Source organism: Coenobita brevimanus, chromosome 71, assembly GCF_032717465.1.
Source record: "Coenobita brevimanus isolate Jiangsu-jjx chromosome 71, ASM3271746v2, whole genome shotgun sequence".
Lineage (NCBI taxonomy): Eukaryota > Metazoa > Arthropoda > Malacostraca > Decapoda > Coenobitidae > Coenobita > Coenobita brevimanus.
The window spans coordinates 58,422,467-58,445,897 of record NC_137024.1 but is presented as its reverse complement, the minus strand read 5'-3'; the positions used below and the strand labels follow the sequence as shown (position 1 = coordinate 58,445,897).

Below are 23,431 nucleotides of genomic sequence, written 5' to 3'. Positions count from 1 at the left end.
GCTTATATCTGCAGGGAGCACCTTTTAATAGCTCTGTGTGTTATTTATGCAACTTATATTGGTACCAACAGAAATAACATAAGAATAATAGGGCATACTATGTAAATTACTGAACATCACTCAGGAAAACGTTCTAGAAAACTTTTTAGGCTTACAGAAACACAGCACCATCCTCTAAGTTGGCAGCTACCCTAGATGAAAGACAGGATATGGCATTGCATGATACCTACATGTGGTATCCCATCACTTCAATAAAAAAAAACTATAATAAAAATAATAATAATAATAATAATAATAATAATAAAATAATAATAATAATAATAATAATAATAGTAACAGTCACTTCAATTTTACCCTTTCAAGATGTAAGGGTCTAGGGCTAGGCTTCTGTAATCCAGTACATTTGATACATTTAAGGGGAGATGACATGACCAGCTTATTTCCCTTGATGGAATTACAGGATCGAAAAACCTCTAGTCACCTCTCTGGGATCAAATCTATACAGGACTGTCACTCAGACTGGGGCATTCTAACTACTACACCACCACTTTAACTATCATCAAAACAATCACTGAACATATGAAACTACAAAAAACACAGCACATGTGAAGGCTAACAACCAGTTTAAGAAGAAAACTGAATTAACCTGTTAAACTGAGGGACACCTTTTTCATTAACCTCTTGCCATCTCCTGACAATTTTAATTCAGCTCAGGACAGTCACTGAATTGGACGGGTTAATATAGCCTTAATTCATCCCTTCCATATGACAGGCGTTTTCTGGGTTGAATAAAATCATCTGGGGACAGCTATAGAATAAACTAAAAACGACATCACTGATGTGGCTAAAGGTTGCTACTGAATTACACAATCAGAAATTCCACAAGGGACGACTCTAGCATCATTGACACATTCTGCTAGATATAAAATTTAATGTCTAAACACCCTGAGAAATTCTGCTTTGAAAAAACTATCTAAAGCTATGCTAAGTATGAGATGAGGGGAACAGTGTAAAAAAAATTATGGAAAAAAAAAAATAAAGGATTAAAAAATGAGAAAAAAGCATATACAAGTATAGTAAAAGTCCTCTCATTCGGCATCTGGTCTTATCGTATTTCCAGTCTTTCAGCAGTTTCCATAAATAGTCCCATTACGGAAGTTCTCTGCTCTTCCAGCACATATGCTGAGTTAATTGGCACCTGCAGAGGGGTTGCCAGCTCACCACTGCTACCTGTGTGCCCATATTTGTCAATTTGGCACTGTTGGCACGAGATCTAGTGCTTTTCATAGTAATTTAGTGCTTCTTAATAATTTAGCTATCCATCCATCCATCACCCAATCCTATGCCGCCCCATGAGGAGTGTAGGAGCCTGGGTCTAGGCAAGTTGGTCCTGACATTTAAGATGAGAGTGACCAGCCTCACTCATCCCTGAGTGGCATTACGTGAGCAATAAACCCCAACCACCCCTTGGATATAAACCTATGCAGGCTCAATCTGATTGGAGCACTTTAACTACCCACCAAACCACCAGGTCCCATAATTTGGTTACATGGTTACCATCCAGTGTAGTAAATGGTTTCCTGGTGTACAGGAAACCATTTGGCTTGACACTCAGGGAAGAGTCACCCACAGGCAGAGGGAAGAGGAAGTAGTGAGGGAAAGAAAGACCCCAATAAACATTACATTATCTTCTATATCTATAGCTTAGCGCATTTTAAAGTTGAGCTCAGCGCTTTTGAAGATTTCTGCTTGCCAACACTGCATGTGCTGTCGGCCATCAAGTCTCGTGAGTGTCTGGCTTTGTGAGCGGGACCTTTCAAAAGTTTCGAAACTTTGTCGTGCTATTTTACGGTGAACATACGTAAATACACCTAGGTTAGGGTAAGTTCATGTGTATTGTATAATTCAGTACATTAAATATAAGTTTCTTATTAAATATTTAGTGCTTAGGGTTGACCAACAATACTTGCTAGACACTGTGATTGCACTAGGGTGACCAACCATGACTGCTAGAAACTTTTTGGCAGGCTTTCCCGGTCATCCAGCAGTTTCTGCTCTTTCGGCACCTGCTTGGTCCCGAATGAGAGGCGTTTTACTGTATGCATTAACATCACATATTCTATGGGTAAAAATAAAAGATTCATCATAAACAATAAAACATAAAACAAAAATACTGTACTTGAACTAAGAATACTGTTATCATATGCAACAATAAACAAGAAAGTCAAGAGGTATGAACTGGATTCAGCAAGCCCTAAACTTTCAGCATTCACATCCCTGCACCTCTAGTCATACCCCTTCATACAGCTGGTCCACCTTAACTTGGCACAGATTTTCATTGTTTTGTAGGTTATTTCCCATAACTCAATGACAGAATAAGACAAAACTGTGGCTCTACATACTTTCCACAACACTTTTTTGTGACCAGTGATTCTAGTATTGATCTCTTGCTACAGCTCTGGATTCAAATTACAGTGGACAGAGGATAAACCCTTTCTCTTAGGTTGCATTTAACATCCACACCACCTCTTCACTCCTGCTTCTCACACCAAGGAATAACATTTTGTTCTTAACTAAAACCCCTCCAATATGATGGGATGTCCTATCTGTTACACTTTTTTACATTATTTTCGACACTGCCGAACAACTACATCTATTTGAGAGTATTATTTTAGTCACTGCCAGACAATATGTTCATCTTAAGTTAGACCTCTCATAGTAAAGGGGTTAAAACAAAAACAAACACTCTTAATTACTTGAAAAAAGCCAGGAACAAACACAAATACAAACAAACTGGTACCAGGACCAAGACATGACACCAATGCTACTCCTCATTCAAAACAATTTTTTTTTTTTTTATCTTGAAAAAGTACGAAGGTATGTCCACAAGATTCACAATAATGTTTGGACTGCGAATTTGTAAACAATGCAAGTGTTTTTTGTGATTCTCTCCCACTAAGTCTGGCTGTGGTTTGGCTTCTGCTGGAATTGTGGGTATAGGTAGTCTTCATTATGTTGGGGATGTGTTTTAATTACCTTGACTCTTTTCTTACAACTGGTACTGTAAATGAGGGAGAAACTATAAACTTTATATTGACAAACCCAGGAGAGCTCCATCTCACACATGCTGAAAACTATATGACAAAGATTAAGTTTGTCACGGTATAATTCAGTCATGACACCAAAAGTTCTGCAGAAACTAATGCAGTATCAAGGTTAGGCCTGGAGAATGTTACTTTCCTTAATAGGTTAACTTCTGTAGGTCTTGGTTTCTGTGTAAAACTGGTGAAGTTCTATAATTAATAACTTCATTTTTACACATTTCTGCAGTTTTTAAAACCTATTACGTAAGTTTGATCACGTTATAATTCATAATGTAAGACTTCAATAATGTACTATGGGAATGGTTGCTCTCCTTGAGCTTTGCCTAAAATTTTAAAATACAACTTTTCTGAAAGGTGTTGCAGACTTTACAGAAAAACTGAATACAAAATTGATTCATTGTACTTCTGCTACATGGGAAGCAGAGTTATAGGTGAACTAATCCTATTACTGTACCATTATATTTTTAAAATCTATAGTGCCAAGATTTCAGTGATACAAAAATCAATAAAAGATAATTAAACAAAATCCTGAAAAGGACATTCCCCTATCAAATTCTTTTGTTTTACATGTCAAATCTTTCCAACAATCTCAGGAATAATAAACTCTTATTACCTTACAAGCATAACCTAATCTCCTAACAGCTGAGTGGCAGAACGAGACATAAACAAAGTAAATACCATGTTTTAGAATAAAATAACTTCATCAACAAAAGTAAAAACTGACACAGTAATGAAACATACTTGTGTTTCACAAAGGTACAGAGAAAAAAAAAAAAATTCTATTACTACACATAAAAAAGTATAACAGGCAATCCCATTTTGCCCCATTTGAGGTGTTGGGGCCCAAGGCTAGGCTAACCTAGTCCAGTACCTGTAAAAGTAGATATCCTGCCTACTTTCCTTGGTAGCATTTGTGATCAAAGGACACCTTGAGGACTGAACCCATGCAAGGCCATCACTATGAATGCACTCCTCTAACCACCAGATCACCAGGACTGTTCCAATTTCCCGCAAAGATTGGGTAAGACAAAAAAAACATCTTCCGAGCATTATCGGATAGGTCATTCTTCTACTCGACTACAAGGCTATGAAGGAAATTCTTGTACAAAAATACTGAGAGGAAGCCAGTATCTATGACAGAGATATTGAAAGGAGAGAGGGAGGGGGGACCGCTAAAACAAATAACTGATGATGTGGCATATGAAAAGGATTGCACTAATGTATTCCTTAATTTACCATTCATTTTTTTCCTTAATAAGTACAATTTTTTGCTTCTTATAAGTTTTTGTCTACTATATACTGTTCTCTACTTATATGTGTACATTGATAAAAAAAAAAAACAATGATTTGCTTATGAATAGTAACAAAACCTCTTACACAGCATCTTCCCATTCAGACGATAAAACTACATTCTTTCGAGGGGTCATAATCTAGGTGGCATAGGAGGCTGTATAGCACCTCTTCCATAGCAACTTATACTGCACAATACACCTTAACAGTCCCATGTATGTTATTTATGTTGTTTAAAACTGACAAAGTTTTCATGATAATAAGGTGTGATGTGCAAAATAAATGGCTAAAATAGAAGTGCATGAAAACCTCCAATGCCACTTAAACTTGGGCTAAACTGGATGTGTGGGCCAGTAGGTGTGTGAGTGAGTGTGGGTGATGTGAAGGGTGGGGTCTGGAGCTGTTGTATGTGTTTGTGTGGGTGGGGTGCTCAAGGTTTAGACTGCAGTCGGGGCCACACGAGGGGCAGGCGTTGGCTGGGTCACCGTCGCACCTGGTACTTTACCCAACACCTGCAGACAACAGTATTCATCATCACCATCATCATCATGATCTCCTTTTCCCACTCAAGGATCAAATAAGGTTGAGATGAATAAGTACTTACAGATATTCACAACTATCACAGTGTATATGGTAACAGAATTTATATACAATACTGTTCAGTGATTACTGGTATTGTAACAATAAAAAATTTAAAGGTGGCGAATTATTTTTCACTCTTGAGAGTAATACTATGTATCTTTATAATGTAGATGGAATAGTTTGCCAAAGATAATACAGTATTTTTGTCAGTTATTGAAAACAAAGTATAGTATACCTTGCTCAGGTCTACACCGGTAAGTGCGTGTACAGCTGGTGGCAATTCTCCACACATCTTGGTGATGGCATTGCTCATGGTGTCACCACCACCCACCATCACGATCTCCTCTGTCTTGGCCAGTGGAGCAGCAACCTCTGCTGCAATCTGCAACACGGGTGGATCAGCCACATACACAAACACACGCAAATAGCAACAAAATGATAAAAACACAGAAGCTCGCATCCAAACTCAACTTCCATGCAAAAATACTTTTAAAAAATAAGTAAAACACACAAACTCATAGCCTAACTCAACTGACCAATGGTAATGGATCAAGAGCTTACTAACAGCACAAGCTGAGTGAAAATGGGGCTGTCACTGACTCATCATTCAAGCCCCTGGAATCGTGACTCTACAACACAAATAGTTACAGCATCATAAAATAAAACACAAATCCACAGGCGAACTCAACTGACCTGTGGTAATGCGTCGAGCACCATAGATATTATGGCTGCTTCACCATACTGCTTGTATGCCACCGCCTTCAGCTTCATGCTCTCTGCCTCAGCCTTACCCACTGCCTCCACACTGTACGCGTCAGCCTCTCCGACGCGCTTGATCCGCTCAGCTTCTGCACGCGCTGCCTCCACGGTCTGAGAGCAGTGGTCAAGAGGTCAGAAGAGACTATCTATCTACTCAGCAGAGTACTGTTATATATATATCATTATCTACATCATTACCATTACTGTCACCATGTTATGGTGCCCCAAATCTTGCGGCCTTTGGTTCGTTCTTCCTCACACACACACACACACACACAAAAAATAGATATGTGCCCACAGGACCGCAAACAGAGGTTGCCTTCTTTTCCAGCCTTCCATCCTCCATCAAGGGAACATGGGGAGAGCTGAGGGACGTTTGTAAAACCGAGTAGCAGAGATGGCTAGTTATACTGGTGCTACCAGCTAAAGGTGTCCCTTTCCAGGTGAAATCCCAGAATGAAGAGAAAGCATAAAAGCAGGAGAACTATCTAATGGCAAACGTAGTGAAATAAGCCACACAATCATTCACAAATTACACACGCCCTTGATATCCCAGCTCCACTTTCTATACACATGTAGGAAAGCCAGTCCATCAACTACCAAGATGAATTAATTAATTAATTCATCATCTTATCATGAAAGAAATGTGAAACCCTTGTATGTACAGCTCAACACTGTACAATGAATCTTCGCTATGTTGCATGTCTCTGTTAATTCCTCAGTAGATTCCAGAAATACTTCCACTCACAGTTTAACTGATATCTAAATACATGAAATGCCAATCCCTCCAATTTACAGTATTGTTGTAAATGTATGGAAAAGTTGTACTATTTTTTAACACATTCCTGACATACAGCAAAGACTGACATCACCCTATCTATAGCCATTCTTTCCATTTAACCAAATCATTATGCACATACATTTTTTAAAGGCTCTGGCCATGATGCATTGCATAAGCCAGTTTTAACCTGCTGACAGCAGTAACAGCAACAAGCAGCACAGGCAAGCTTTTTAACAGTATTATGGCCTTACTGCTGCCAACCTTCACTCTGGGTCTTGGCCTGAACTGAGAATTTTCCTTCTCCTTGCCCAGGTGTCATCCAAGGCTAATGAGTCCAGCCTACCTCAGGAAAGTGATTAGTTGCATAGAAGAGATACGGATTGTTATGTGTAGCAGTCTCAGCCTGTACTCTGGCTATAAATATGGCTGAGTTGCTGGCATGGGTTGTTGTGACAGCCCAGCTACTGGGCTTTTGTCCTCACATCATTGCCATAGTAATACCCTGCTGGGACAAAGGTAACCATCCACCCTATACTTCATGGCGTTATATATTATTCATGAAAAAAAAAATCTCAATCAATCAATTAATCTCTCTCTCGCTCTCACCTGTGTGCGTCGTCCCTGTGCGATAGTCTCAACTCTGTAACTCTCTGCCTCTGCCGGCAGACGCACGGTGGCAATCAGCTCCTTCTCCTTCCTCTTGATTTCCTGTTCTTCAACCTACAGGATGGATATCAAGAGCCAGAGTCAAAATCTGGGACAGTGTGGTAGATCGGTTAGGTCAACCTTTTCAGTCAGCTTAGAAAAGCCTTCTTATGGAGTACTGTATCAGCGATGGCAATTATCTAACTTTTCCAGTTTGAAAAGTCTCAGCTAACAAAAATATATTTGTCTGGTGGCACAGTGGAGTTAACTCAAGATGTGGATATCTGGGGTCAAACATATTTAAAACTGATTCTCTGTTATATTTTGGATCTGTTTTGCAATAAGAATAAACCACAAGGGAAGATAGTGCATTCTCTTACCCTTGTCCTTCCTGCTAAATTAAATAAACTGCAAAGCTTTTCTATCATAACTGAAGTTTTGCTTTTGCTGGAGGAAGACATGAAACATGGAAAGATTCTGCATTCCTCTTGTCCTTGTTGGAAAAACAAATCACAATTGTGACACAAAAATGTTTGTATATCAGTTTCTGAATCTGGGCCCTGTACTTCATGAATATCCCCATAAAAATGGCTGCCCCACACTTGCAACTGCTCACCTCAATCTGCTTCTTCCTTTCAACAACCTCAATGGCAATCTCCTCATTCCTGATCTTCTGTCGGGTCTTGGCAGCCTGCAGTTCATATGCCAGCTGTGCCTCTGCTTTCTAGATGGGAGAAGGAGGAGGCAGACATAAGCTAATGATATCCACATGATCAGCAACATCATCATTACCCCAAACCTCCATTCCCCCCTATGGATGGGGCTGGGTGAGGTAGGTTCCAGCAGCTAGAAAAAACTGACAGGAGAACTAATCACTCTTCCCACCTAGGGACAGGGTTAGGTAGGGGTCCAGAAATCAAAATGATATCAAACACAAAATGTTTTCCCACCATCATAAATGTGGTGGATATGATCCACAAACAAAGAAAACTACGGTGAAAAATTACCAGAGTACGAAGTAAAAATGGATCACAAATCCATTAACTCATCATTATATTTAAAGACTTAAATTAAACATTAAACAAATGTGCGTTATCAACTGCTACAGTTTGCCAAACCTTGAACCTCTCATTCACTGCACCATTATACCCTGTCCACTTTCTTTCCTCTTACATGTTAAGCTGCAACAAGAGATGAACACAATATTATCATGAGAATCATAATGAAGTGCTATGGAAGAGACGCAGAGCTATATTACTGTCTTATTCAGCCAGAGAGATGTTGCATGAGATTAACAGTAGGTTATGGTGCTAATCACTACGAAGAGCTATGGACAGGAACTCAGAGGTACAGCATTGTCTTATTCTACCACTGAACAACATGAAATAAGCAGATAAAAGACAAAAATCTTGTCAGGTTACGGTGGACAATCTACATTCATGAAAAAGATGTAAAGCATATTACTTTTCTTAGTCTGCCACTGAGCCATAAGTAAAATATGAAAATCTCTGCCAAGTCAAGACAGAACTAAAAATAGGTGCAATACTGACCGCTGTGTTTATCTCACGGTCAAACTGTGCCTTCTGCAACTTGAAGAGTCGAGCATTGTCCTCAATCTTGGTGTCAGTGTTGTATTTCACGTCCATTGCTGTCTTCTCTGACTCAGCTTCCTATGAAGATGAATAAGTTTTAAGATGAGCTGACTAATACATAGCCTTAAGTTAACAGATATATTCACTGGTATTCAGGATAAAGTTAACAAATTATTTCGGTTGTGGGAAGAATTCATCGTCTTATGGAGTTAACAGGAACTTTACTCCTTCACTACAATTATTTATTTTTCATTTTAATCAAGCTGCCAGCCTATGATTTCATTCACCATGGGGAGGACTTATACCTGAGGTGGGATTAATGAGGGCAATCTCTAATCCATTCAGTTTAAAAAGTCTCTCTTATCTATCTTTTGCATGGAACATTAATCCCATACGGGGTAACCACAAAAGAACTGCCTCCATGACACCATGTCCTCCACCATCAGGCTGCTCATTCTCCAACTTACACCCCCCTCTCATATACCTCTCCACCTAATACCTCTGTCTCCTCCTTGACGTCTCCCTCCCCCTACCCCCCCCCTCCACCTCTTTTGTAAGTTACATAACACCAGCTGTAGATACTGTAATGTGATTAAAAAAAAAAAGTAGCAAGGTTAACTGATTTGGGAAATTAATTACCAAAAAAGGGGGCACAGGATATATAATTTATCACACACACACACCCATACTCTTGTTCATTAAGGAAGCTCCCTAACACCTCTTCGTTACAAGTTTAAATCTGCATAATGTACATTAATATTCACTTGTATGTTATCTTTGCATATTATGTTGATCAGATTGAGGCATCTGGCAATAGACAGATAGACAGAGATAGAAAGATATGTGTGAATACAGAGTAGAGATAATAAATAAAAATGTACCTTGATGCCAGCATCCCTGTTAGCCTGAGCAACACCAATGTCTGCATCTCTCTTCACTGCGGCAGTCTGAGACTTACCCAGTGAAGACAGGTACTCCACTCGATCGTACACATCCTGTGGGATAAACACAGCATAGAAGGAAGGAAAATAAAATGTAATAACCAATCCCATTTTATCCTTTTCAAGGTGAAGGAGTCTAAGGCTCCACTACCGTAATTTTTTAAGGGCAGATGACCAACTTACTGCCATCGGTGTCATCATGGAAGATGTGTTTTCAATACACTAAAATGTAAATACTGTGCTATAGTTTTTACTTATGTAAGCATTTATTTATTTGTGATGGAAAACAACACCTCAGGTATTTAAATGAAAATTCTCAACATATATTTCAGAGACATTAATACAACTGCTCACACAGTAAAAAAAATTTTTTGCAATACTTACTGTACTGTACTAACTATGAAAGACAATTTAGCAATTCATTATTCCACTACAACTGACATATTTGCTACAGTTTTCATTAAAACCAGAACTCAAACCTCATCTTGATCTTGAAATATCACATACAGTACCATATGGCAGTTGTTATTCAGTAAATAACAAGCATCAGATTATCAAAGATCCATCATCAATGTTCCAGACTGACAAAGCAATACAGCTGATTCTAAAATATATATATACATGTACTAACACTCTGACCCCTACTACTGTACATTAGGTTTGGGACCACTGGGGAAACAAGTGACTCCAAGGGACTGTTTGGGGATGCATTAGTACCTTGATGGTGAAGGAGAGTATCTCAATGCCCATCCTGCCCACGTCCATCCCAGCCACCTCACGCACCAACTGGGCAAACTGGTCTCGGTCCTGGTATACCTCCTCCACCGTAAGGGTCGCTGCAACAGGAAAGCAATTACTTTAACCCCAGGAATGCAAGATGGTAACTAAAATTATCAGGCAACAGTCAGAATGAAATAACAGATATAGGAATCCATCCATCCATCCATCATCCAATCCTACATTGCCCCATGAGGAGTGTAGGCGCCCGGGGCTAGGCAGTTGGTCCCGACATTTAAAATGAGAGTGACCAGCCTCACTCATCCCTGAGTGGCATTAAATGAGCAATCAACCCCAACCACCCCTTGGATATAAACCTTCACCAGCTCAATCCAATTGGAGCGCAATAATTACCCACTAAACCACCAGTTGCCAAAATTTGGTTATATGGTTACCACCCAACGTAGTAAATGATTTCCTGGTGCACAGGAAACCATTTGGCCTGTCACTCAGTGTAGAGACCCACAGGCTGAAGGAAGTGGAAAGAATGAAGGAAAGAAAGACAGAAGAGAGAGTGTAAAGTCACCCGTAGGCAGAAGGACAAGGAAAGAATGAAGGAAAGACAGACAGAAGAGAATGGAAGGAAAGAAGGATGGAGAGGAAAGGGCTGACACCCGAGAGTAGCACTACATCTAGTGAGTGGATGGTGAAACCCTCATATTTAATGCCAAAATTAAGTTAAGCAGTTTAATGTTAGAGATGATGTTAACATGGGTTCAACAGGGATACATCGCTAGGGGTATCAAGGCTAGCCCTCCAGTGGATACTGTATTTTTAGCCTAAGCTAAACCCAAATCCTGCCTCATTAAAATTCACGAGTCCACATCGAGCCCCATTGAAGTTCAAGTTCAAAACCAGCCTCAGTAAAATTCATATCTACCACACACACACACACACACACACACACACATACCACCATCATACTTGAGAAGATTATGACATGACAATGTGAAAATTTTGGGAAGGAAGGCAGTTTTGCTCTATACTGTATAAAATTATATATTCTTAAAAAGAAGCCTTCTGTAGAGAGTTTTAAAAAATGAAGTATTGTACTGCAGTGTCATACCCATGTGCTACTGATATGTGTATGGTAAAAAAACATGTAAAGATTTACTGTTGCGTATACATGCAGGGGCATCCATATATATTTTTTAAAAAGTGATGGCAAACACAAGCAAGGCTTAAAAAAATGACTGGCTATTTAATGAGGCCAGGGTAAATAACACAACAAACACAGGCCATATTTGATAAATTATGGGTTATTTACTGAAAACCAAATCCCTGTGCTTGCTTACATAGAAAAAAAGAAAAATACACAACATCAAATACTTTCCAAACTTTGCTTGACTGGCTTCTATTGCTGATTTATCATTGGGGAATATCAAACTCCTGCCACTGAACCACTACCTACACTTATTCAACTATCACACTTCCTTCAAGCCACATCAAGCCACCCGCATCCATTAGCACTGCACCCACCATGCAAAAATAGCCAGATAAGACCCATTTATTATGTTGCTGCTTTGGCCCAAAAGTATACGTATACTGTATACTACATATTTCTTCTACCTAATGGCTTACACTTTGTATACAGCACTATATCTGTAACAATAAGAAATGAAATCCATAAGGTTAAAAAATCCATGAGGATTCAGATGCTCCCTAGCGGATGGCCCTCCAAACACATAAAAACTATTTTGTTCATAAAGGCTCCAATGTGCTTGCAAGCATCGACCTTGGTCACTTGATGGTGGTTCTCCACACTGTTTGATCTCTAGCAGCCTCTCTACTCACTCCCATAATCCCTGAGGTCACAGAGGATGACCTCATCCCGTCTTTTTCAATCTGCCTCTGGCAACTCTACCCTCAACTCTGGAGATTATGTAACACCTCTTCTTTTGTGATATATCCAGCAGAATACACCTCAGTAAATGTCAAATGTTATTGAAGCAAACAATGTCAACAATAAAACAATAAAAATAACATACTGTAGAAGAGAATATTATGGTGTGATATACAAATTCCAGTTGCTACAAATAAGGTGCTACAAAGCCTCCAATGCCACCTAGTATACAGTACAATATAAAACACAATAATGTCAAGGTGTAATACACTATATCAAGTAAATTGCTAAGGAGAAGGTGCTACAAAACCTTCAATCCCCTCTGGGATATGGCTCTATGAAAAAGCACACAACAAGGTACAACTGACCTAAGATAGCCCTGAGATGACCTTCGAGGGTCATGAGGATGGTGCCCTTGATGTCGTCAGGGGTCATGCCGAGGAACTGCTCTGAGGCAATCTTGAGCACCTTGTCCTCCTTCATCACTTTCACCTGTGCCACACCAGTCACTGTCACCTGCACGCCCAGCGACGTCTCCACATTCTCACACCGAGGATTCAGTGTGATTACCTGCCAACATATATTCAGGTCAGTCACCTTCTTGTCTGTTCCTATTCATATACATGGGTAAACCAACTCCTATAATGAGTTCCATGTCATCATCTGTGCATAAACACACACATGCATGTACACTAAAATGCACACCTGCCCACCTCCCCATAAAAAGCTAATCACCATCTTATACATACTGTACACACAGACAAATAAACTAACATATAGAATGAACATAACGAACTGTACAAACACACATGCCCATTATCTTCTTATCCATACACATTTATACATAAATCAACCAATGCAATATCCATCAACGAATATGAGGTCTCAAAATTCCCCCTGGGGATGTAAGGGCCACAGGTTAGGGCTACTATGTTCCTCAACATTTATTAATAGGTGACCAACCAACACCCCTGGCAGCAATACATGCCTGAATAACCTTCAACCACCTCTTGGGTGCTGATGACCTCATACCTCATAACTTTCACCCATGCTGAAGCAGCAACTCATCTCCCTTGGGTACAAGTTGTATCTCAATTTCATCATGAACACACAAATGCTCAATAAGATCTAAACAAGTTACACCATGTTATATCACCCTACATTACGATACGATATAGTAAACTACATCATTATGCTCTGTTGCATTGCAATTCATTATGTCATACTTACCATCATGCCATGTCAGATATGTCTGGTTATATTGGGTAAGGTCAGATATGTTCAGTTGCATTAGGTACCGTAAGGTCAAGTAAGATTTACTGATGCAATGTTGGCAATATGTGTAAAACCAAGTAGCCAAACAACAACGAAACCCTCACATAGTCAATACTAGCACAAGAAAGCAGACCAGTTATACAGCAGCTGCACTACAAAAAAAAATACTGCACTGCTGTCATATAAAGCGCTCCCTTCCTACACATGATTATCTACTACTTGGCTATATTGTATCTATGCACTATCCATTACTGTACCAGGAATGATGTAAGGCAGAACAAACACTAAAACATCCTAATACCACACACAAACACACACACACACACACACACACACACACACACACACACACACACACACACACACAGCATGCATACACCCTAAACAGACGTCCTTGGCCACTCGTGCACACACAAATAACCCATGATCCTCTCAGACTTCTTGGTGACACACACGACCCCACCGCTCTCTCTCTCTCTCTCTCTCTCTCTCTCCCGCATAAAAGAGAGGAGGGGGAATAAGGGACAAAACTAGTTTAAGATGTAAATTGCTTCCCTTTTGCTTTCCCACAAACGCATCTTTTTTAACGACAATACTCTTCTCTTCCCTGTTGCTCTTTGCTCACTCCTCTTCTCTTCTCTTTTCCTGCCCTTTCCTCCACTTTCTTTCTTTTTTCTCTTTATCCATTCAGGTCTCCCCTCTTCTCTTCTCTCCCTTATATTCTGATCTTTTCTCCAAGATATTATTTCTCCATTTCCTCTCCTGCCTTTTATTACCAATCTCTGCTCTCCCCTTCCTTTTCACTCTTTCTCCCTTCTCTTCAATACCCCCCTTCTCCCTCCCTCCCCCCTCTCTCTCTCTCTCTCAGCTATCACTTACTCAAGGGGTGAGGATGGAGGAGAGAGCTCAGTGTACATATACTAAGAGCGCCCACATTAGGCTGGGTTGGGGGGTGGGGTGGGTGTACTGTAGATGGGGTGGGGGCATTGCTGAATGGGTGAGAGTGGGTGGGGTGGGGAATGCAGGGGGGGGGGAATGAATGGGTGGGAGAAAAGAGGGAGGGAGAGAAGATGGGTGTAGGTAGGAGAGGGGTAGGATGAGAGGGCTGGGTGAATGGAATGTAGGCAGGAGAAAGCTGGGGGAAACTGGGGTGGCTGTAGCTGGGAGGGAGGAGAAATACATGAGGCAGGATATGGGTGGTGGGTGGGGGAAAAAGTGGGTGTGGGTGGGACGAAGTGAGAAATGGGTGGAGTGGAAAAGTAGCTGAGTGTAACAACAGGACAACAGAGATTTGGACGGTGGTAAACAAGGTGGATAGGATGGAATAAAAAGTGGGGTGGATGAACTTGTACCTGTGTGGAAGAGCGTGTGGACGGGTGGAAAGGGGTGTGGACGGGTGGAAAGGGGTGTGGATGGGGGGAAGAGGGAGGGGTGGAAGGAAGTGTGGTGTAACAGGGAGGGGGTGAATGTGGCATAAGTGGATGAGACTACAAGGAGTGAAGAAGCTGGATGTGGGTGAATGAAAGGGTGGTGCAGCAGGGTGGGAATGGACGTGGAGTAAGTGGAGTGGATGTCATAACTGGAATTCTGGTGAGGTGAGAAAGTGGAGCCGGTTGGGTGGGTCCAAATAGGGTGGGTAGATCACTGTGAGTAGAAGGTAGTGGTGTGTGTGTGTGTGTGTGTGTGTGTGTGTGTGTGTGTGTGTGTGTGTGTGTGTGTGTGTGTGTGTGTGTGTGTGTGTGTGTGTGTGTGTGTGTGTGTGTGTGTGTGTGTGTGTGTGTGTGCGAGAGAGAGATAGATACATAGACAGATAGATAGATAGATAGATAGATATAGAGAGAGAGACTCCTTTTTTATCTCTTCTTCCTCCTCCTCTTCTCCCTGCTTACATAACCTCCTTCCTCCTCAACTACACTCTCACTGACTCTATTTCTAATCCCCACACTCCCCTCTCTCTCTCATCCCCTCCTCCACCCCATCCCTGTCTCTCTCTGCTGCCAAGTTCCTATCTCCCTACTACAGCCCTGCCCTAGCTTACATCTCTCTCTCTCTCTCTCTCTCTCTCGCTCTCTTCCTAACATTCTTTCTGTTCAAGCCCTTCTCTTTTTCCTGGATTTCTATGATACCTGCTCCTTTCCTTCTCCCTTCCTCTCTCTCTCTCTCTGAGGCAGGGTAAGACAGGGAGAGGGTGGCCACATGGTGGCCTGTATATATATATATAGAGAGAGAGAGAGATTCTCACTCTTATTCCCTCCCACTCACTCTCTCACTTTCTCATATTCTCTCTCATTCACTCTCACACTTACTCTCACTCACTACACACAGCTGGCACACACTCAGGAACCCCGTTCTCTTACGCAAGCATACACACACACACATACATTCTTGCGGTCACTCACTCCACATCTCTGGTATTTACTCCCCCTTCTCTCTCTCTCTCTCTCTCTCTCTATGTGAGGCAGGGTAAGACAGGGAGAGTGTGGCCGGACTGTGGACTGTATATATAGATTCTCACTCTTATTCCCTCGCACTCACTCTCTCACTTTCTCATATTCTCTCTCATTCACTCTCACTCTCACTCACTACACACAGCTGGCACACACTCAGCAACCCCGTTCTCTTACGCAAGCACACACACACACACACACACACACACACACACACACACACACACACACACACATTCTTACGCTAACTCACTCTACACATTTCTGGTATTTACTCCCCTTTCTCTCTCTCTCTCTCTCTCTCTCATTATTCCCCCTCACGTAGGCTTCTAACCCTCCATATGCTCGTCACATCACTCATCACTAACTATTCACCTCAACCGCTACTATGCTGTACACTAACACTAACCACAAACCACCACACACCAAACACCACTAACCAGCTGTAACCACACGCCATAAAACCATCAACCTTTCATGTACCACAAACCAAACACACACACACACACATAAACACACAACACTAACCACCCCCTACACTTCACTAACTACACACACACACACACACACACACACACACACTAACCACCCCTACACTTCACTAACTACACACACGCACTAACCACCCCTACTCTTCACTAACTACACACACACACACACACACACACACACACACACACACACACACACACACACTAACCACCCCTACACTTCACTAACTACACACACGCACTAACCACCCCCTACACTTCACTAACCACACACACACACACACACACACACACACACACACACACACACACACCACTCCCCACACTTTGCACTCTCACCAGCCCAAACCACCTCTAAGTACTAACCTCCAAAGACAACCGCTGCACATCGGTCACGAACCACCACGCCCACGCCCACCCGCCCACAATGGTCTTCTTGGAGGTGGCCCCACAGCACCCACCTAGGGGGGGGGGAAAGAGAGCGGAATTAAAATACCTAAAACTTCATTTGCATTTATATCTACTGTACAAATGTATCTTTACCTGCATTTGTATCTTTATCCGGACCTGTATCTTTATTTTTATCTGTAATCGTATCTATATCTACGTCTTTATCAGCAATTGTATTTGTATCTATTTGCATCTGTATCTATGTCTTTACTGTAAGTCTATCTCCACCTGTATTTTTATCTGTAACTGTATTAGTATCTAACGTGATCTTCATGTTTTGGTTCATAATCTGTGCTGGACCAAAATTAACTAAAATCAACTCTCTATCTAATTTGTATGCGTGGCAGTGGAAGGAGTGCTTCGGTGTGTTGGAGTGTCATAGCATGATATAAAAGCATGCTAATATAACAAGGGTGGTTTAGATATTACTACTACTATTATTACCGCTACACCTACCACTAATAATAATAATGATGGTCATAATAATAATAATAATAATAATAACAAAAACGTCAAGAAGAGGGAAGGGTCCATCATCAAGAACATAATGAAATAAATGGGCAAGAGATAGTCGCAAAGTCAAGTGTTCTCTCTCTCTCTCTCTCTCTCTCTCTCTCTCTCTCTCTCTCTCTCGCTAAGAAGAGGTCTGTGAACACATACATGCGCACATATCTTACACACACACACACACACACACACAACCTTGATCCCCCCTCCTCTCTCTACTGAATAGAAAGCACAGTAAGGGGAATGAGCAGACAACACAATGAGAGAGAGAGAGAGAGAGAGAGAGAGAGAGAGAGAGAGAGAGAGAGAGAGAGAGAGAGAGAGAGAGAGAGAGAGAGAGAGAGAGAGACCCTATCTTCAGCAGTGTGCGGCAATATGTGTATAGCTATGTATTCGTGTGTGTGTGTGTGTGTGTGTGTGTGTGTGTGTGTGTGTGTGTGTGTGTGTGTGACCCTATTTCCCTTCAGCTGCAGTCACAACATATCCCTCCCTCCCCTTCTCTATCTTACCTCCCCCTCCTTCCCTCCATTTTCAACCCTCCCTTCCTCCCTTTCCTTAATACACCCACACCCCTCCCTCCCTCCCTCCCTCTCCTCTGCCCCTACCACGCCCATTTTCCTCCCTTCTCCATCTCCTCTCCTTCTACGACCATATATATTTTTCTTTCTCCCCTTCCCTCACTCCCCCTTCTCTTTTCATACAGTATATTTCATCCCTCCCCTCTCTCCTCCCCTATCCACTCATTTTACTCCCCTTTCCTCTTCTCTCCCCCTATCTCCCTTATTTTATCCCCTCCCCTCCCTCTCCTACCACACCCATTTTTCTCCCTCCCCTCCCCTCCCTCCTTCACCCTTCCCACCATGTGTGACGCCGTTGAGTCTGTGTGTGTGTGTGTGTGTGTGTGTGTGTGTGTGTGTGTGTGTGTGTGTGTGTGTGTGTGTGTGTGTGTGTGTGTGTTTGTGTGTGTGTGTTGGCATCCCAGTGACAGTACGGTATGTGGAGGGCGTGTGCGTGACTGATCCATCCTGTATGTGCATTAACGTACCAAACACACACACACACACACACACACACACACACACACACACACATTCCTCACAGATAATTCCAGTGCGACATCACATTAATACACTTAACAACACCTCTTCCAGATGTAATGATATATTTTTAGATTATAAAATGGAGATGATGGTGCTACTTGGGTGTTATTTTACCATCATTTTACGGTGAAGTGCCTGCGAAACACACACACACACACACACACACACACACACACACACACACACACAAGGAACCAGTTATTGTACGTAGGATTTTCCCGCCTTGTGTACACAAAAACCTCAAAGCAATATATAGCTAAACATACTTCTCAAAAGCGCTAAATTCATACAAAGTTGACCCCAAAACAAAACACGCTAAACATCTTAAAAAAAAAAAAAAAAAAAAAAAATTCCCCATCTCTGTCAATTATACTCAATAAGAATTAGTTACTAGGATCTCCCCTCCCCCATTTCTAACCAAAGGCCTCCAGAGCACAACACTACTTTGGCAAATGGGAGAAATGGAGTTCCCCCGAGCTAAGCCCTGTGCTGGACTATATAGCCCCGCTAGGGTTACAGGAGGGAGCTACCCCTCCCGGCACGGCAGCCCGGGCGAGGCTCGAACTTGCAATCCCCCGATCACAAGTCCAGCGCGCTACCACTGTGCTACTGCGCCCCCGACTGCTTTGGCAAGAGACTGGAGATTTCGTAACATCTTCTTTACTGATTTATTCTTAACATTATACCTGATGACCTCGATACATTCTTGGATGGTACTAATCTCAACTATCTCGATTTTGAAAGATACATACGCAAGAGAATGTTAGGGTATAAGATGCAAAAACAGAAGAAAAAAAAAGTTAAACAGCTGAGGAGGTGCAACGTAGTCCCCTATGGCATCTAGAATTCGGTCCTATCCCTCATTTTTCCACTTGTATGGACGATACGGTGTTTCTGGTACGGAACCTAAAAATGTTACAAAGTTGCGATGTGTGTATGGTGGTCTGGCAGCGGTGGTGAGGAGCAGAGAATGGGTCTACAGTATACTGTAGTGAGGAGTAGTGTTGTAGTAAGGGGGTGGGTGGGTGACCTTGACTGGCGACTAACTGGCAACCATCCCTCCAAACCACCCTCCCTTGCGCATTTTTTTTTTTTTTTTTACGCATTTCCGCATTAATGTCAAGGTTTTTATTCGCCAAGGGGAGATCATATGGAGGCATTTGTCAGTTCCCATTACACTATAGCCAAGAAACGTTCTTAATTACCAAGGTACAGTTTGAAGGAACTGAGTTCGAGATGGTACAATTTTGGCGGAAGAAATGGAACAAGTGACTGTCGTGTGGCGTTGGTGGCGGGCTGGGATCAATACTAATATCATTCGGTAATAAACATGCTTACCAGATTCTGCCCAATTTTACCCTACAGCCGAAATAAATTGGAAGCCGTGGTTATTAATTTGACGTTTCATTACAAAAGATAATGGGATTTTCCAGTATTAAGGTGCGCAGTTCGGCAGAAAGGTGTTACGTAACTGATAGAATTTTGATGTGATGGAAAATACGCTCTAGATTAATCATGAATTAATTCTGCCTAATATAATATTCTCTCTCTCTCAAGAAAATAAGAAATGAAGGATGGAAGAACGAATTTGGAAGAGAGAGTGGGAGGAGGGAGGGAGAAGGGAGCGAGAGAAAGGGACGAGGGAGAGAGGGACGGGAGAAGGGAGAGAGGGACGGGAGAAGGGAGAGAGGGAGAAAGAGAGGGACAGGGGAGAAGGGGGAGAGAGAGAGAGAGGGACAGGGAAGAAGGGGGAGAGGGAGAGGGGAGAGAAGCAGCGTAGAGGAAGGAGTGAAGACGCAGAATTGAAGAGTGTTATCAAGGAGATGGTGTGGTGGAGGAAAAAAAAAACAAAAACAAAAAGAGGAGAGGGAAGGCGGATGAGAAGGAAGATGTGACAGAAGGAAAAGGAGAGAGAAGGGTGAGGAAAAGGGTACAGGGTGAGAAAGAGGAATACGAGGAAGAATGATGGATGGATGGATGGATGGAGGGAGGGAGGGAGGAAGAGCAGAGGGAGGAATGGGAGGGGATGAGAGACCCTTAAAGTAATTACAGGTCTTGCTTACTCCCCCTCCCTCTCCCTTCCTCTTTCCCCCTTCCCTTCCTTACCCTCTCCCTACTCCAATCCAACTAAAAAGTCTTTCTTCTCTCTCCTTCCTTCCCTCCCCCTCCCGCTCCCCCTTTCCAATCCTTCCCTTCTTTTCCCTTCCACCGTCCTTTCTATCCCCTCCCTTCCTCTTCTCTCCTTATCCTGAGAGAGAGAGAGAGAGAGAGAGAGAGAGAGAGAGAGAGAGAGAGAGAGAGAGACAGACAGACAGACAGACTGACAGAGAAACTGTGACTAATACTAGAGGAGTCAAGCTTGAATAAAAATGATGATAAGAGTGAAGGAAAAGAGGGAAGGGGGGGTAGGAGAGACGGAGAGAGGAGAGGAATGGAGGGAAGACAGACGGAAGGAAACGGGATGGCGATGGAAAGGGAGGGAAGAAAAATGAAGGAGGTACGAATGTAGGAGTAAGCAACCGTATGTTTTGCGCTGAGGCATCAGTGAACTTCCTGAGTCAGGCTGAGACCAGCAGGCCTCATCCAAATTCTGCTGAAGAGACAGTACTATCTGTAAACAGTGTAGGCGTGACTTTGGACAACAGACATAGGGGGAACTCTCTACCTATCCCCTGAATGACTGTGAAAGTAAGAGATCAACCACACCCCGTGGTAATACGGAGTCTTTAACGTCAACCTGAAATCCTGATGGTAGACCTAAATCTACGGGCTCATACCTCACACGAGGAAAGGGGTGTGAGGAGAAAGCGAAATGAAGGATAGAAGAGGGAAGTGGTGATGGAAAAAGAGGGGGAAAGAAGAAAGGAATGAAAAGGTAGGGAAGGAGGGAAGAAGAGGAAGGGAGGGAAGGAGAAGGAAGAGAGGAAGGAACCATTATAAGGTCCATCGAACATGCGGCTCTCTCTCTCTCTCTCTCTCTTGTCATCGTTACCCCAACCTTCTTCCAATTTCCTTTTCCTTTCCCCTCCTTTTTTTCTTCTTCGTGTCCTCCTTTCTCCCTTCCTTCCGTTTTCCCCTCCTTACCCCATTCTCCTTTGTTATCCTTGTCTTAAACTTACAGAAAACGTATATACATTAAATTTAACCTACCCCTATGACAGAGAGGCTAGAAACATTAGATCTGTTGCTATTTGCTTTCCTTTGTATTTGTTTATTCTCTCATACTCCCTTTCCTTTTATCCTTCTTCAGTTCTCTTCGTCCTTCCTTCCTTCCTTCTCTCCACTCTACATTCCTTCCTTCCCTCCATCTCTCCGTTCTCCCTTTCCTCCATTTTTACTCCTTCCCTCTTTCTGTCTCTTTCCTGCTTCCTTCTCCCTGTCCTTTCTTCCTTCCCTCCTTCCTTCATATTCCTTCCCCTTTCCTCATCCCCCCCCCTCCTCCGTTACACATATATCTTAATTTTATTCTCCACTCTGTGTTTTTCTTCCACTCTCCCTTCCCTTCTCTCCTCTCATCGGTGTGTGTGTGTGTGTGTGTGTGTGTGTGTGTGTGTGTGTGTGTGTGTGTGTGTGTGTGTGTGTGTGTGTAAAAAATTCCCCAGGCGTAAACATAAACACTGATAACTGAGCCTATAAGAAGAAAGGATATCCTGAAATATACAACTTCGATAGACACCTACTTTCACTGTCTATCTACCTGTTTGCTTATCTATCTATCTATCCATCTGTTCACCTATTTGTCCATCTAACCATCTAACCAGCCTACCTATTGTCTACCGACCTAACTACCCATTCCTCCCTCCCTATCTCTCTCTCTATCTGTCTATCTATCATCTATCTATCTAACACCCCAGGCTACCTACCATCCTACCTACTTACCTGTCAGTATGCGTAATTATCTATCTACCTACCAAACTACCTACCTAAATCTACCTGCCTTAATCATCAACTTATCTACCACCTATCCAAAGCATCTATCCCCCCTCTCTCTCTCTCTCTCTCTCTCTCTCTCTCTCTCTCTCTCTCTCTCTCTCCACTCCACTCTTATCAGCAAATCACAGTTATCAGATAAGAAACAGCTTCTTTAAGTGTACTGGAATGTAGCGGGTCAGGGCACAGAAAACACTGGTGGAATGAACATGGTAGTGAGAGTGGTAGTTATGGTATGCTGGGGTGGAAATGGTAGGGCACTTGTAATATGTCTGTTTGGTAGCAGAGGAATGGTAATAACACTGGTTGGTAGTGCAGAGTGGTAGTTACGGGATGCTGGGGTGAAAATGGTAGGGGAGTAGTAATGACATGTATGGTAGCAAAGGAATGGTAGTTGCCTTAGTCAGTGTTAAGTATGGTATGGTTGTGTGTGGTATGGAAGCAGAGCAGTGGCAGTATGGTAGCCTAGTCCAGCCCGTTAAGCATGGTAGTGTGGCTATGGAGTAGGAATGGTATGTGTGAGGTATGGTACTTGTAGTCAGTGGTCTGCATGGTAGCCTACCTGACACGCATGGTGATAGGGTTAGTAATGGTAGTACAGAATGTGTGTTATAATAGTAATCTCTGTATGGTAGGCCTATGGTAGTATAAGTGATGATGGTAGTAGGCCTATAAGAAAAAAACACAAACATAAGGAGACAAGATAACTGCAGTAGGTCAATTGATCCATGAATAAACTAATAAAATCAAAGATAGAAAAGAAGAAAGTGTGTGTGTGTGTGTGTGTGTGTGTGGTGTAATGGAAGGCTGTGTGTGGTAATGGCAGTGTGGGGGCATGTGCATTAAGCCGATGACTGTGATAAGCTGTGGCAGTGCTGTGGTGTGTGGATCGATGGTGTGGCAGAGGTGTGGCAGTG

General features: G+C 42.3%; 1 protein-coding gene across 1 annotated transcript; it reads right to left on the bottom strand.

Moving 5' to 3' along the window:
* Positions 1-3,922: 3,922 nt before the first annotated feature.
* Flo2 (flotillin-2) lies at positions 3,923-16,936 on the bottom strand. Its single transcript, XM_080277915.1, has 10 exons — positions 16,894-16,936; positions 12,683-12,884; positions 10,412-10,530; positions 9,635-9,748; positions 8,712-8,831; positions 7,778-7,885; positions 7,123-7,236; positions 5,670-5,846; positions 5,212-5,358; positions 3,923-4,906 (listed from the first exon to the last, which is right to left on the bottom strand). Exons 2-10 carry the CDS (start codon positions 12,795-12,797, stop codon positions 4,832-4,834), a joined length of 1,089 nt encoding a protein of 362 aa, XP_080134041.1. The 5' UTR covers positions 12,798-12,884; positions 16,894-16,936; the 3' UTR covers positions 3,923-4,831.
* Positions 16,937-23,431: the final 6,495 nt, after the last annotated feature.

What these genes read in the sequence shown, in the direction of transcription:
- Flo2 (XM_080277915.1), bottom strand. Translation starts at nt 12,797, where the DNA reads ATGAAGGAGGACAAGGTGCTCAAGATTGCCTCAGAGCAGTTCCTCGGC. An exon ending in TCATCTCAGGGCTATCTTAG is followed by an intron (nt 10,531 to 12,682) that starts GTCAGTTGTACC and finishes TTCCTGTTGCAG; the next exon opens with CGACCCTTACGGTGGAGGAG. An exon ending in ACAGGGATGCTGGCATCAAG is followed by an intron (nt 8,832 to 9,634) that starts GTACATTTTTAT and finishes TCATCTTCATAG; the next exon opens with GAAGCTGAGTCAGAGAAGAC.